At 34.9% G+C, this 17,588-nt stretch overlaps 1 protein-coding gene across 1 annotated transcript; it reads left to right on the forward strand.

Annotated features, from left to right (window-relative positions):
• The first annotated feature begins 667 nt into the window (after positions 1-667).
• On the forward strand, positions 668-2,392 carry LOC131068797 (vegetative cell wall protein gp1). Its single transcript, XM_058004071.2, has 2 exons — positions 668-1,880; positions 1,973-2,392. Exons 1-2 carry the CDS (start codon positions 1,474-1,476, stop codon positions 2,034-2,036), a joined length of 471 nt encoding a protein of 156 aa, XP_057860054.1. The 5' UTR covers positions 668-1,473; the 3' UTR covers positions 2,037-2,392.
• Positions 2,393-17,588: the final 15,196 nt, after the last annotated feature.

A 17,588-nucleotide genomic window follows, 5' to 3' on the forward strand; every position in this document is an offset into this window, starting at 1 on the left:
GATTGGTTACTTTTGAATTTTAGAGCTACCTTTTTAGAGATAAGCATTGACATGACATTTTTAGGGCACTACTATTGGTCTCATTTTGTCCAATTACCATAGCATGTATTGGTCCCCTATCACCTATTGGTCCCTCTCTCCTGCCTTTCACCTAACTTTGTTCCAAATGAAGCATACATATCTTACACCCTTGAAATTTGAATTTGTGACATCTCTTTCAATAGAACAAATTCTTTATTGTTAGACATACTCTATACAATTTTATTGAAGTTTAAATAGAGAGTGTTATACCTATGTTGAAGCTTGTTTTGAAGGGATGTTTATTTGGCAGGAGGAAATTTAAATTTTTTTTGAAATTTAAACAAGACACTCATATACTTTTTTTCCACACGCCAACCATTCATATCCACGATTCCATCTATGAATTTACGTCTGAATTTCTCTTGAACATTAAATTCTCATCTAATTCTTCCTTTAACAATCCATACACGTTACGAAACAGCTATTCAAAATAGTGAAGAATACGTACGCATGGTCCATCGTATGATGCAACCAGTTCGAACTACGGAAGACTGGTAGGTGACACCTTTTTTCAGAATTTTAAAAAATAAATAAAAGAAATAGCGCGAAGTGGGTTGATGACTCCACCTGTAAATCTTGTTGTTTTTTGGACGAGCGGGTTGTTCTGAATGGTAGATACAGCGTTCTGACCTTGAAAATCCGAAGATTGTAAGACAAGAGTCGCTGTGACAGTGTATTACTGGTTGTCATGGTCTGCTACTTAGCAGATCTCGAAAGATATACTCCAGCTTTCTGAGCTCGATCTAAACAGAGAGAATATCCAGGTTAGTTCAAGCTCATTTGATAATCAGTCCTGTTGGACCTTGGGCCCTTTTTTTCTCACATGCTCAAAAATTTCTCATAGTAGATAGCAGGAATTTACAGTTAAAAGAATTCTGGAATAGAGGTTATTTCATAGAGGATCATGAGCTGATATAATCTCAGTTCTTGATAGTTCAAATCTTATAGGGTTAGGGGGTTAGGGTTACGTATGTATGTCTTATATTTGAAATACAGTTAAATATCTTTTACATATTGGACATGCCCACAGTCTAGCATACATGTCTAGCAGTCTTCAATCCGTAAGTTATCTGCAGACCCAAAAATAGATTGCCCATAAACTATAAAAAGTTCCATTTCGATGTTATGAATGATTTTCAGTGATTTGAATGAAGCTTTCCTTATAGGTTATGAATACACGTATGTGTGTACTTATACCCAGTATTATCAATTGGGCTGGGTTTCTCTACCTGATAGAGGGAAGTCTTTAACCATCTATTCCTTGTGGGAAGCATTTGTCTAGTACTTAAGCCCTAAAATTATTAGGGTCTCTGAAGGTCTAGTGCTCTGGCACTAATCTAGCCTTGTTGGGTTCTCGAACTAAAGGTTGAATGCATATTTTGAGAGACTTCTATGAAGGATAGAAGTCATTGGATGGAGAGGGAACTGGATACAGTTCCTCCAAGTGTAGAGGAAGAGAGACATCCAACCCCAACTTCTTCGCCTCCAACTCCTCCATCTCCGTTACCAGTGAGTGTAGGTCCAGGCTACCAGCAATATTTTTTTCCTTCATCTCCTTCAAATTCTCCACCATTTTCTCCCACTAGTTCTTCTCCATCGAAGCCACAGGTCTATGAAACAATACCACCGCCTGCAAGATCCATACCATTTGATAAAAAGCCTTCAAAAGCATATACTTCTCCCACTGAGTATTCTCCACTCCTCCCTCACTTTGGTACACCTCCAGATGAAGCTGAAGATGATGATTATGTTGAGTGGTCAACCAATAGGAGGACTGCAAGATCATTCTTTAGAAGATGGTATTTATTATTACAAAGTTTGTGTTTTAGTGTATAGTTTATGTTGATGTAGAATTCATGATACTGATATTTATATTTGATTGTTGGTGCAGTTTAGAGAAAATTTTCTGTTGCTGTGGAATTCCAGATTGCTGTCCTCCACTCTTCACAGATTAGATGAGAGAAAAATTGTCATGTTGCTTTCCATGGGGATGATTTTCAATGGAGTTTTGCAGGTACTGTTTGAGGCCCCGGGTTCTGAATTTTTCACAGAACTGGTTGTTGACAGTTCATTGAAACATAGAAGAATAAAAATCATAATCACATAGGTAAATTGATAAAAGAATTTGCAATATAATCGTCAGAAGACGTATGGATTGCTGAGAAATACTTGTTCAAACTTTTGTATTCTGCTGGCTAATTGTTGTTTTAACTTAAGGTGAATGTGAGCAGATCAGTGGGGAAAATAAATTGAACAAGATCAATTCTTTGGATGAATAAGCAATTGGACCCATGTGGCCAATGATCTTTTACCAAGGCTTTTATATTTATATTTTAACATTAAATGGTTGCCAAGCTAAATAAAATAGTCATCTACCCACCATGTTTAACTACCATTCCACAAGCTCGTTTTTCAGGTTTTTTCAAACCTACCTATAACTTGGAATCGTGAAGATTATTGGTTTCTTGGTGTAATGTAAGAGGAATAACTGTGGTTGATTGCATTTGAATTTGAAAAATGAACGAAGAAAATAGCTCTATTGTGGATTGGCCCACTATTCAATATTTTTTAATCTGATCTTCAATTTTATAGAACAATCTCTTCACAAATGTTTAAAATAGTGATTAAATATGTAAAGGTAAATGAATATCTTGGATTGCTTTAGATAATATAATTATTGGTATAAATATTAAGAAATTAGAATATTAAATATAAAATTAGGAAACTAAACATGAAAGAGAGGGTATTTAGCTCTTGATATGAAGATGATATAAAAATTTATTGTGGATGTTAAAATAAATATATTTTTGGATTAAAAATGATGATTCATTTTCGATACTTTATCCCAAAGTTTGAATAGACTATATGCTCAAAGGAGGGTTGAGTTGTCAATGGATCAATGGGTTCTTGGTCTACTAGTGAAGTTGAATGGCTTCAAATGAGACCACCAAGAATCAAGTTTTGTTGTGTGCAAGGCTCTGACATCATAAGGGATGAGTTCAGGATATCCTCAATCTAAAAGTAACCTTGTGTTACCAATAATATTTTATTTTAATGTTTTCTTGTTTGGAAAGTGGCCTAGACATTTTAGTTTTTGTTTTATAACATGTAGTAACTTTTGGGCACCACATTCCTTTTCATTTGTTTATTTTTCGTATCTAGTATATCATATTAATCACCATATGCAAAAAATATTCATATAGTTGTGTGATAGTGCACTATGGATACATTGAGTTACAATTGGGAACATAAGATTTAATGAGTATTCTTTTATGTTTTGGTAAGTTTCATGAAGATGTCGCCACATGTATGATTTCCACTCAATGACTTGAATTGGACCATCTAAAAAATAGATGAAACCTTGTTGATTTATAGCAAACATTTGAAATCACACAAATTCATCAAATTTCTTTTTTAAATTTGAAGCCGGAGGGCTCATGCATGGAACCTTGCAACACAGGAAAACTTTAGATGAAAAAATATTATTTACAATAAATCAACATGTTGCAAGTATACCTTTATTTACACAAGGTGATGCAAAAAATGTTAGCGTTGACACATAATCTAGACATCTAATATTAGGGCTATGGAACCTTATTATATTCTTGTCAATTTGTGTAGCATGCTTCTGAGAGGCACAAATCGTTATGCATTCACCTATATAAAAGAATAATCTAAAATGATTATAGGATAGATTAAAAAATAACACAAATTTTGAATAAATTTTGAAAGATCTTATTAATATACATTGTAATAAAAATAGCACATTTGTAGCCTCCTATAAGTTCACTAGATTCATTGCAATTTCCTTTTATTGAAGTATATTTTAATAATTCACACAATGATATTCTATTTGTTAGACAGTTCAGATAACCAAAAGACAATTGAGAGGGGGGCGGGGGGGTGAATAAGTTATCACAGATTAGCAATTTAAACTTTAAAACTAGAACCCAAAACAATAATACAAGAATAGCATTTAATCCAATTAAGCATAAACAATAATCACAGAATAAAATCTATCCACACAACACCAAGATTTGTACGTGGAAAACCTGGTAAAGGGAAAAACCACGGTGGGAAGCCTACCCACAGTCAGATAATACTTCTGCAGTAAGTATGTGAATTACAATGAAGGGGCATGCACTTGCAGGAAGGCCAATAGCCTAGAGCACACTACTCATCACAAAAAGAGCCTCACTGACTACATATAAATCCAGACTACAATTTGAAGAAGTGTTGAACTGCAAAAGATAGCATCTCCTATGCCTAAGTACAGTTCTGATTAAGCTTAATACCGAAGGACTAAATCCTCTTACACAAACCTAATTCGATCTCCAATGATCGACCAACTCCTCTGCCTGAATGATATTACATTATTCACACATTACATTCATTGGTCGCGATTTCTTACATTAACCATGATGATCTACAATGAGATCTTACATCTTATTTATACAAACCCTCGACCATAAACAATCAGGTCGACTGCCAGACAATAAACCAATTAAATAATTACAAACCATGTCGGCCTTAGACCAAAATAAATAATATCCACATATAAGATATCCTGAAAATATAACAATAGGTCCTATCCACATGTTACATTAATGTTGGTCCATAACCTTGATCAACCAGGACCAAGTATAGGTCCACACGCTTCAACAATGATCTCCAAATGACAAGTCTCGAACATGATCACCAACAGTTTCCTGAAACTCCATTAGAAGCTGCACCAACACCAATTATGCAATGCATCAAAGATCTCCACCAAAAGCTCTGCCGGTGAAACCCTCGTCGGAACCAAAAACCAATCTTCTAAGTAAGCAGGATAGCATCCAATCACCATATCGAAACTAACTAACCAAATATGAGTATGAGTATCATGAACAAGCCAATTCCATCACTAGATTATATCGAAGTCTACTGGATCATGCCAGATCCAAGTTAACCAAAAACTACTCAACCTACGGGGACCAGAAGGGTGTCAGTAAAGCATCCAAACAGCTAGTGTTGACATCAATGACAAAACATCAATGCAATACATAATCAATTCCACCAAATAGCCAACGATCTCCCCCTTTGTCATTGATGGCAACACTAGATACAAAAAACATCTAAGTACCAAGAAATGCCAAAACAAGTCTCCCCCTATGGAAGACACCCAACAATCTCTTGCATATAGCTCTGAGTATCAACGACTCTCTCCCTTCGAATAATATCTCTGTAAAGTTCTGAATTTCTTTTTCACATCACTATCACTCCCCCTTTGACATCAATGCCAGAAATCTGATAGAAATATCAAAGCAAAAACATAAGCCTCTGAATCTCAAAGCTAACTACTCCCCCTGAGTAGTAGCATCCCACATCAGTGCCAGAATGAATAGCATCTCTGATAATGCATGTCGGACTGATGCCAAACCACATCAATCAAGTTTCTGTCAGAGGGGTAGAAACCCTCAATCTGTCTCTTAGGTACTCAAATGATTCCTTGGATAAAGGTTTAGTGAAAATATCTACAGTCTGTTCTTTAGTGTTCACATAAACCAGTTTAACTTCATTTGCCTCCACCTTCTCCTTCAAAAAGTTATACTTGATAGATATGTGCTTTGTCTTAGAATGAAATACTGGATTCTTTGATATACCAATAGCAACAAAGTTATCACAATGAATAACTACCGGTGCATCATAATCCACCTTTATATCCTTCAACATTTGCTTTATCTATAAAACTTGTGTACAATTAGTAGCAGCAACAACATACTCATCTTCAATAGTAGATAAAGAAGTACATGACTATTTCTTGTTGATCCATGAAAACAACTTCTTTCCAAGAAAGAAAGCTCCATCGGAAGTACTTTTCCGGTCATCAACATCTCCAGCCCAATCAACATCTATATATGCACATAATGTAAAGTTATCATTATTAGGGTACCATAAGCCATATTCTTATGTTCCTTGCAAGTATCTAAAAATCCTTTTCACCGCCATCTCATGATTTTCTCTAGGATCACTCTGAAATCTTGAAACAACACAAACAACATTCATAATGTCAGGCCTAGTTTGAGTCAAATAAAGTAGACCTCCAATCATAGATTTGTATCTTGTAGGATTTATCGATCCAGAAACATCTTTCCTTGTCAATTTCTCACTTGTAACCATAGGTGTACTTATTGGTTTAGAATCTCCCATACCAAATTTCTTCAACAATTCCTTAGCATATTTAGTTTGATAGATAAAAATACCTTTGTCAGTCTGAGTAATCTGCAAACCTAAGAAAATTTCATCTCACCAATCATAGACATCTCAAATTCTTTCTCCATATTCTTAGAAAATAGATATGCATAATTTATCTTCACCTCAACAAAAATAATATCATCAACAAATACTTCAAAAATTAGTATATCATCATCAGTGATTTTATAATATAAATTACTATTAGCATTGCCCTTAGTAAAACCAAGCTTCAAAAGATATTTATCCAACCTTGCATACTAAGCTCTAGGTGCTTGTTTCAATCCATATAAAGCTTTCTTTAACCTGGAAACCATATCAGTATCATCTGATAGTGAAAAACCACTAGGTTGCTCAATATAAACTTCCTCATCAAGATCCCCATTAAAGAATGGACATTTAACATCCATCTGATAAACCTTGTAGTTTTTATAAGCAACATAGGCAAGAAATAATCTTACAACTTCAATCCTAGCTACCGGTGCAAAATTTTCTCCATAATCAGTTCCTTCCTTCTAAGAATATCCTTTACAAACCAATCTAGCCTTATTTCTTATAACTTTACCATCCCCATTCAATTTATTCCTATAAACTCATTTAGTTCCAATAACATTTCTATTTTTAGGCTGGATAACCAAAGTCTATGTGTTATTTTTCTCAATCTAATCTAATTATTCTTCCATAGCTTTTAACCAAAATTCATCTTTGCATGCCTCGATTACTGATACTGGTTCAACTTGTGAAATTAAACATACCTCATTAGTTGTCAATCTTCTTCTTGTCATCACTCCATTTCTCTTATCCCCAATGATTTGATCTTCAAAATGATTCAATCTCACATACCTAGGAGTCTTCTGACTCTCTGTTCCTCTTCCTTGTTCTTTAGTTACTATAGAATTCTCTGATGTTGCCAGAGTAACTAGTCCAACTCTCTGCTTCGGTAAAGGTGCTACTGGTTCAGATATAAACATTTTCACTGTCGATTCCTTCTCATAAATTCTGATTTGACTTTTTCTCATCTCATCTACTTTGACATTAGTACTCTCAACAATTATTTGCAATCTCTTCTTATAACATCTATATGCTTTTCTTTCATTAGAATAACCAAGAGATATGCCTTCATCACTTCTAGGATCAAATTTCCCAATAGTATCATCTCTTCTGATATAACATTTACTACCAAAAATTCTAAAATACTTAACTATAGGTGTATTGCCAAACCATAATTCATAAGGTATCTTACCGGTTTCTCCTTTGATATATATGTACTCTGTTGAATGTATAAACTATTGTACTAACTGCTTCTGTCCAATATATCTGAGGTAGATTAGCTTCCATAATCATTGTTCTAGCAGCATCCAAGATAGTTATATTTTTCCTTTCCACAACTCCATTCTGTTGAGGTGTGTGGGGAGAAGAAAATTGTCTTCTTATACCATGCTTATCACAAAAGTTATTAAACTCACCGGATGTGAATTCTCCACCATGATATGATCTCAAACATTTAATCTTCAAACATATCCCAGTTTCCATTTTAGCCTTAAAGATTTTAAACTTTTCAAATGCTTCATATTTTTCTCTCAAAAAAGTAACCCACATCATTCTAGAATAATCAACAATAATTAGCATGAAATATCTATCACCATGAAAACTTTTAACTCTAGCAGGGCCACACAAATCTATATGAATAAGATCAAGAACATCATTTTATTTATCTTGTATACTCCTAAAAGAGGTTTTGACCTATTTACCCATTTGACATTCTTTACATACTGGATTATCGGGCTTCATAATCTTAGGTATATCTCTAATAGCCTTAGTTGAACCGATCTTCACCATGCAATCAAAATTCATACGACACAACCTTTTATGCCATAACCAACTCTCATCAATCTGTGTAATCAAACATGTTTTCTCACTGGAGTTCAAATGAAATATGTTACCTTTTGTCTATGTACCGGTTGCAATCTCCAAGCCAGATCTGTTAACGATTTTGCATTTTCCATCCTTGAACTGTAATTGAAATCCCTTAAGTACCAATTGTCCTACACTCAAAAGATTATGCTTGAAACCTTCAACATAATAAACATTGTCAGTATTGTTCTTACCATCCAATGATATACTTCATTTTCCTTTAATCATACATGCCTTGTCATCTCCAAATTTAACTAGTCCACCATCCAATTCTTGCAAAGATAGAAACTTCCTTTATCTCCAATCATATGATGTGAAGAACCACTATCAATTACCCATTCATCCTTATCCTCAATTTTAGCAGCAAGTGCCTTCTCCTCAGGTACATTTTCTTCTAGTGCCAGATCATCTTCCTTGATAGCCAAGAATACCCATTCTTTCCCATTGTCGAATCCACTAGCAGAGTCTTCTGCCGATTCATCATCCGAATCAGTAATGCCTTCCTCATCCGCTATGTAGCATGATTTGCCTTTGTTTTTCTTTAATTTATACTTGTTCTTATATCCAGGGTTAGGCTTAAATGATCTTTTAACTCTTTCTTCAAATCTTGATTTTCTTTCAAGACATCTAGATGCAAAATGACCTTGATCTTATTACATGCAAAATATTTAAAAGTTGCTTTTCCTTCATACTTACTTCCAACCGGTCCTTTCAGTACTCTTCTAGCAAATAGTGCTTCAAGTTTCTCAAACTCATCATCTTCTCTCTTCATATCTTCTAGTTCTTTTACATATAGAGCTTTCTAGTCTTTCTTAACGGTTGTAGATGTAGATGCATGAAAAGCAAGTTCAATCTTCACAGCTCCAGAAGATCCAAATTCCTCAAGCTCAAAAGAAGATAGTTTCCCAACCAAAGTATCTCTGTTGACAGATGTAATATCCATTGTTCTCAACTCATTAATAGTAGTAGCCTTCATTTTGTAAGCCGGTGGTAGGGCTCTGAGGACTTTAGAAACAATTTCATCTTCACTCAGAGTTCCACCACAACATTGAATTCCCATAACAATCTCATTTACCCTTTCCATGAATGCAGTAATTCTTTCATCTTCTTCCATCTTCTTGTTTTCATATCTCACCTGGTAACCATCAATTTTAGAAATATTCATTGTGTTAGATTCAATGACAGTCCCAAAGACACTGAGAGGGGGGCTGAATCAATGTCTAACTGGTTAATGAAATATTTGAACTTATTTATAACTTTGCAATTCAAATTAATGTACCAGTAAACAAGTAATAATGCACCAAAGAGAAATAAGAGAGACAGCATAAATGCACACCATAACACAAGATATTTTGGCGAGGAAACCTGGTAAGGGAAAAACCTCGGTGGGATTTGTGACCCACAATATTTACTCACTTGCCAATATGAATAAATATTACATACAATAGGGGCCTGCACATGCAGGAAGGCCAACAACCTAGAGCTCACTGCTCAATGAAAGAGTCTCAATGACTACAAAATGGATAATTAAATCCAAGACAATATACTACTCAAAATAGCATGTGCAATGCTTGATTCAGTACCAGTTTAAGCTCAGTCAAAAATCATAACCAAAAACCTTTCCGACAAATGATATTCACTCACATAACCTATCTTCTATGATCTATTTCATAATCGCCTTTCTTCTATTATGTATATTTCCTCATATCAAAATGACCTATAAGATCTCATACATATATGAGTCTTTACAATACATAATGTTGGCTTACAAATAATTCATTACAATAAAATACAATTCATATAAATAAAACTTTGTCTCATGTCGGCCTGAGTGCTGGTATGCTTTATTGCTGGTGTAAACTAGATGCCGATGAATGAACTTGTTGTGCCTGTCGGTGCCGGTAGATGATGTCTGTGTTGCCAATGAACCTATAGAATCCTGTTACTAGTTGGTTGCCATCAATGACAACATCAACCATTCTCATGTGAGTGTAGAATGCCAACACACTATAGGGTCACCTTCATTAAGAGTCTGCAACTTATCCCATATATCCTTTCCAGATGATTTGTTTGTTAATCCCATTATTTGTTGATCAGAAAGTGCACACAAGAGGGCTTCTCTTTCTCTACAATCATTCTCAAGCTCCTTGTCCAGGTTTGTCAGAGGAGGATTGCTAGATCCCAGATTAAAGGGTGTAACACCATTCTGTGTGATCTCCCAAATATTCTTGCCAATAAATCTCAAATGTGTCTTTATACGAATCTTCCATACTATATAATTTGTTCCTTCAAGCCTCGGTATATCCCTTCAAAAGATAGCTTTAGAAGAACTAGATGAACTTAAAATGTTAGTCGCCATAGGATCTTCCTCAAACGATTAAGCTCTATGCAGAGAGGACCAAAGCTCTGATAGCAATTGTTAGACAGTTTAGATAACCGAAAGACAAATTAGAGGGGGAGGGTGAATCAGTTGTCATAGATTACCAGAAGCATTAGCAATTTAAACTTTAATACCGAAACCCAAAACAATAATACCAAAATAGTAGTTAATCCAATTAAGCATAAACAATAATCACATAATAAACGCTATCCACACAACACCAATATTTATACGTGGAAAACCTGGTAAAGGAAAAAACCACGGTGGGAAGCCTACCCATAGTCAGATAATACTTCTGGAGTAAGTATGTGAATTACAATGAAGGGGCCTACACTTGTAGGAAGGCCAACAACCTAGATCACATTGCTCATCTTAAAAGGAGCCTCACTGACTATATATAAATCCATACTACAATCTGGAGAAGTGTTGAACTGCAAAAGATATCATCTCCTATGCCTGAGTACAATTTCGGTTAAGCTCAATACCGGAGGACTAAATCCTCTTACACAAACCCAATTCAATCTCCAATGATCGACCAAATCCTCTGCCAGATAATAAATCAAATCACATAATTACAAACCATGTCGACCTTAGATCAAAACAAATAATATACACACATAAGATATCTTGGAAATACAACAATAGGTCCTATCCACATGTTACATTAATGCCAGTCCATAACCTAGATCAATCGGGACCAAGTATAGGTCCACACGCTTCAAAAATGATCTCCAAATGCCAAGTCTTGAATATGATCACCAACAACATCCTGAAACTCCATCAGAAGCTGCACCTAAGTTTAAATGTACTTATTAAGTCTTCTTGTATTAAGTTGTTGGATAGATGATTCTAAAGGTTTGAGTCATAAAACTCTATATTTTTTGATAGATGATTCCTTGGTGTGTAAATATTCAAATGTTGGTTGTTGAGTTCAGAATTGGTTATGAAATAGATAACCAACCATAAGATAATTTGTACTTGAGAAGTTTATTTAGATTTGATTATGTATGAGCTAATATAGAATAATCTATACACTGGAATATTTGGCTAGCATGCAGATAGTCATCCAAGATCTAGGAGCTTAAATGAAATCATGAAAGAGGCCAAACATGAAAGAATAATTATATTTAATAAAAGAACAAAAAATGCACAATATATGTACATGATTATAATCAAATATGATTACAAGAATCACATAGTTATGTAGGATAAGATGAAACATATAACAATATAATACTATGAAAAAATATGTTGATCTTAAAGCTTGAGACCTAAAGAGACAATGCCCTAAGAAAGCCATAAATAAAATAATGTTAATATGGCCTAGAATATAAATTAGATAGGTTATATACACCACTCACACCTAGATTATCTCTTAAATACAACTTAGGGGGAATGAGAAACCATGCAAAGGAAAAAATGCCCCATCCAAAAGAAAAGGAAAAAACACCATGTGATGAAACCTTCCCCCCCCCCATAAGAGAGAATAAGCAAGACTATTTAGACCCCCTCATTGTACAATTTTAGGTAGTGATGGTAGATATACAACAATGAATGTTGAATTAGATCCAAGATTGTCAAAAAATATTCATCCCTATTGGAAGAAACAAAAGAAACAGTGTATGTAGGATGTCTTATGATGAGGGAAAAAATATCAAGATATATAATGTCTTTTAACTCTAATCAAGTTTCATCAATATAGGTTTTCAAGACCGCAATAATAAAAATGAAAATTTAGAACTTGGTGGTAATTAATGTAAAATATAATCTAAATGAAAAGATGTCTCTAGGTGTGTGCACCAAGATGGTGTGCAAAAAAGTGGACACACCCCAAAAAAATCATGAAAACACACAAAAAGCGCACGAGGTATTTCAAATTTAAAAAACCCGTATGTGTTTAGGCTCGTTTTGCCGAGCCTAACCAAAGATAAACCACATATGGGGTTTAAAGTATACTAACTGCGTAAGCGTTTTAGAAACTAAAATCCCATATGAGTTTTATAAACTAAAACCCCGTACGCGGTTTATAAACTAAAACCTCGTACATGGTTTTAGTTTGTAAACCACGTACATGTTTGTCTGTCAATAAAATTTAAATTAGTTATATGGACTTGTATGCAATTCATTTAGCATTCCATTAGGTTTAACAGCAAGATATATACATAAAATATAACATTTAAGTATAAGTGGCATTTCTCTTTGTTGGCAACTGGAGGAATTGATTATGTCTTGCATTGATGTTTTGTCATTGATGTCAACACCGACTGTTTTGGTTGTTTACCAGCTTCCGGTAGGTTCTAGTAGAGTGGTTGGTTTATGATATTGATCTGGTATACTTTGGCTTATGGAGCTGGTTTAGATCTGTCATTCATGCTATTCAGATAGGTATCATGATCAGTTGGTTCGGGATTTGATGACTCAGGAGCTATCATTTGTTCTAGTAAGCCTTTTTGTCATTGGTAAGGGTTTTGTCGGTAGAGATTTCTTGAAGACCTTTTGATGCACGTGATAAGTGGTGTTGGCACGGCTTCTAGATGGATTTCGGGATGTTGTTGGTTATCTTGTTCATGTTTATTTTGATCAGTGGTGTTGGATTTTGGTTCTAGACCTAATGCTATCTTATTCGGCTAGGTTATGGATCGGTTTATGTAACGTGTTGGTGGATGATCCTGATGCGTTATAGATTGGGTTTATTGATTGGATTTTTTTTTTTGGTCTCGGGCTGACTTGGTTGATCATTAGATTACGGGTTTAAGTTATGAATTTATTGTATTATCTCTTAGGTGGCCAACCTAATTGTTTAGGTCTTGGGTTTCTATAGATGTGATGTAGGATCTCTTTGTAGATCGTGGTCATAGGTTATGGTATTATCTATGTGCGAATAAAGTTGTAATCATATGTAGAGGATTTGGTCAATCATAGATAATTGAATTGGGTTTTTGTAAGAGGTTTAAGACCTCAGGTACTGAGCTTACTATACTCAGACATAGGAGATGTTATTCTTCCAGTTCATTCTTCTTCTGGATTGTAGTCTCGATTTATTTTGTAGTCAGTGAGGCTCCTTTTGTGATGAGAAATGCGCTCTAGGTTGTTGGCCTTCTTGCATGTGCAGGCCCCTCTTATTGTAATCACATACTGCAAAAGTATTATCTGATGTGGGTAGGCTTCTTGCTGTGGTTTTTCCCTTTACTGGGTTTTCTATGTACAAATCTTGGTATTATTTTTGTGGATGGTTGGTAAATGTTATGTGGTTTATATTTGTTCTTAACTGTTATATTTTTTATTCCGATAATAAGGTTTTAATGCTTAAAGTTCTATAATATGTTGACAACTGATTCAACCCCCCTCTCATTTGTCCTTCGGTTATCTAAGTTGTCTAACAATTGGTATGAAACTATGGTCCTCTTTGTAGAAGCTTAACCACTTGAGGAAGATCCTATGGTGTCTAATAGTGCAAGTTCATCAAGTTCATCTGTTGTTGTTTTCCGGAGAGAAATTCCTAGGCTTAATGGAACAAATTACAGAGTGTGAAAGATTTAGATGGAGACTCATCTGAGATGTCTTGGCAAGGAGATTTGGGAGATCACTGAGAATGGTTATACATCTCATAATTGTTGGAAAATGCACACTCCAATGAGAAATTGTAGGTGATTGAAGGTATTATCATTGATGGAAACCTTACAATCCTATGGCACCGGCACAGGCACAAACACCGGCACTGGCATCGACACCAGCAAAAGATGTTTACCGACACCTTGGCTAACAAGATTTTGTTTATTGTATTTTGTATTTAATTGTAAAATCTTTTTGTAAGCCGATAAGGCGAATTGTAATAGGACTCATATAAGTATGAGATCTTGTAAATCATTTGTAAGAAGCGAAATATGCATGGAAGGAATGTAATAGGTAGATGCGAATATTAAGGCAGATTTTGGAATAGGGTTTTGGAAGTTGTGTGAGCTTAAACGGGTATTGAACCTGGCATAGAAGATGTTGAGCTAGAGTAGTATATGTCATTGGATTTACATAATCCACTTTTGTAAGTCAGTGAGACTTCCCTTTTTGTATTTAAGCAGTGAGCTTTAGGCAGTTGGCCTTCCTGCATGTGCATGCCCCTATTGTATCAGTAATATTCACTTATTGGCCAGTGAGCGAATATTGTGGGTCATAAATCCCACCGAGGTTTTTCCCACACCGAGTTTCCTCGTTACAAATATTGTGTTATGGTGTGCTTTTTATGTTGTGTTTACTGTTCTTATTTACTACATTACTTCTTGTTTACCAGTACACTGTTTTGGAATGCAATTTATTTAATAAGTTTAGAAAATACATTAACCAGTTAGATATTGATTCAAGCCCCCCTCTTAGTATCTTTGGGAATCCTAACAATTGGTATCAGAGCCTGGTCCTCTATTTTCAAAAGCCTAACAACTTGAGGAAGATTCTGACACCGGTAGAGATGGAAAACTTGAGAAAGCAATTGGAAATAGCTCTTGCAGACTATGATGCAGAAAAGTTGAAGAATATGAAACTTGAGGATGATCTGAAGGCTGCATAGGAAATCATTCAAGGACTTTAGGAAAATCTCACTATTGCTAGGAACAAAAGAAGAGAACTTCATGAGAAGATGAAGAGTGATGATGATGAAAAAGAAACTCTTAATGATCTTGTAAGCAAGATGAAGCAGGATAACATGGCCTTGAGGAATGAGATGCAAGATATGACTATGAGGTTTTATAAAGACATTGAAGACTGAAAGAAGAATGAAGATGACTTGGATAGGAGGATCAATGATGCTGGAAATGAAAATATAAGACTCGGTCATGAAAATGATATGCTAAAGACAGGTATAATTCACTTGGAGTGTGATAAAACTGAACTCATGAGATAGAAAGATTTCTTAGAATATGAGTTGGCTACTACAAATCAACACAAGGAGAAATTCAAGAAAATTTCAAAATAACTTGATGACATACTGAAAAATCAGAAACCTAATGGAGATACAAATGGCCTTGGCTTTGGAGTTGGTGAAAGCTCCAGTACTGCAAACAATCATGATCATAGTAAACTGGTAAGACAACCTAATGCCTACAAATTTAATGGGAAATGCCTTAATTGTAACAAGTATGGTCATAGAGAAAATCAATGTAGATCTAAAAACTATCAGAATGCCAATGCACCCACCGGTCAATGTTCTAAATACAACAAAGTTGGTCATAATTCAGAAAATTGCAGAATGAATGTAAGATGTTATGTTTGTGGAAGATTTGGACACTTATCTAATCAATGCAGAACACATACCGACATAGGATATGGAAAAGCTATTCAAAAAAACAATGTGACTTGTTATGCTTGTAACAAGATTGGACATATTGCAAAATTTTGTAGAAGTAAGGCATCACCGGCAAATAACAAAGGACCCAATTTGAAAGGTAAAGAGAAGGTTGAAGATGTAAAGCAAGAATTTTCAAAACAATGGATCAAAAAGTCAGATATGAATGTTAATGAAGCTATTCCTTCACTAGTAGAACAGAGTATCACTCCATCGGTAGGAGATTCTTCATCTAACTAAAAAGAAACCTTTTGGGGGTATGGAAACGAATTGAAAAACATGCTAGTTTACCCTCAATTGATGGTGAGAAGTTGAAATACTTCTTTACCAGCAGATGTGTTAAGTTTCACTTAACCGGCAGGCCTTTAATGTGGTAGTTGAAGGAAATGACATTATAAAGCAAGTGTTTTGGCTCTCTTTTTCATTCACTGAGCATTCAAATTTCCTTAGAGCGTGAAAAACCCAAGTGAATGCATCCATAGAGAGAAGTGAAGAAAATCATTCAAGCATTCAAACCTAAAGATAGATTAAGGTATTTATACAATGGCTTCCTCCTCTGCACCTGAATTCATTGCAAACCCTACTATAATTGAAGTTGTTAAGTGCCCCAGGCCTGTATTTAAAATTATTACCAAAATTGCAAAGAAAGATGATATCCTAGGAACATTCTCTAAAATACCCAAGGGAGTTGCTTATGCTGAGGATCCTAGAATTTACATACATTGTCATATTGAAGAACTAGGAGATGAAGAGATAATGAACATGTATAGAATAGTAATTTGTGATGTTAATGGAAATGTGAAACTGGAACATAAGATAGTTGAAACCCTATGTTTTGTGGAGATTCTTTAATCCCTGATTTTCCAAAGGGTGTTATAAGGATTGTGTTAAGAAGAGTACATGGGGAGTTCTTTTGGTTGGATTCCATTCACAAGATAACAAAAGAAGCAGTTAGGGCAGTGAAAGGCTTACCTTCCACCGGTAGCAGACCTGATAAGACTAAAAAGGTTCCAAATGACACTGTAATGACCCTAACCGACACAACCTTTGACAAGAGATCCTTGAGAGTCAATGATGTTGAGGATATCAATGTAAGATTCATTAGCATGATTCTTGGATACAAAGTTACACATGCCAACAGATTAAACTTTGTTTCTAGTTTATGTATCAAGAGTGCTTATGACTTAGTAAACAGTAATGCAAAGATTGACATATGCGAATGGTTAAAAGTTGAGTTAATAGACATTATAAAGAAACTTAAGGGTGACAAGAAAGACACATTCATTTGGCAACTTACTTGTATGCTTATTGCTATATATCACCAAGGAAGTTCCCGGTATTGGTAGAAAGGATTTTGGATTTGACATTCCGATAGGAAAACAACTTCTGGATATTCTTAACAACATGGGAGATGATAGGGACAAGAACATAAATAAACATTTTCAGGCACTGAAGGCTAGAATGAAAATTAGATAAAGACTATTTCAATCCATAGTAGATAAATATCAAAAGGAGATATGCTTTGTGATAAAGAAAGATGAAATCTGGATGGAGGCAGTGGTTCCAAGGACTATTTGGATTAGAGAGATGGGTTATGAGGATGATGAGAACATAATAGAGACTTATGAAAAAGAAATTCTAGAAGCCCCT

Source organism: Cryptomeria japonica, chromosome 7 (genome assembly GCF_030272615.1).
Source record: "Cryptomeria japonica chromosome 7, Sugi_1.0, whole genome shotgun sequence".
NCBI lineage: Eukaryota > Viridiplantae > Streptophyta > Pinopsida > Cupressales > Cupressaceae > Cryptomeria > Cryptomeria japonica.

Bases quoted from the DNA above. Each gene is read 5' to 3' on its own strand.
- LOC131068797 (XM_058004071.2), top strand. From the start codon at position 1,474: ATGAAGGATAGAAGTCATTGGATGGAGAGGGAACTGGATACAGTTCCT. The intron at 1,881-1,972 runs GTATTTATTATT...TTGTTGGTGCAG, and splicing joins AGATCATTCTTTAGAAGATG to TTTAGAGAAAATTTTCTGTT.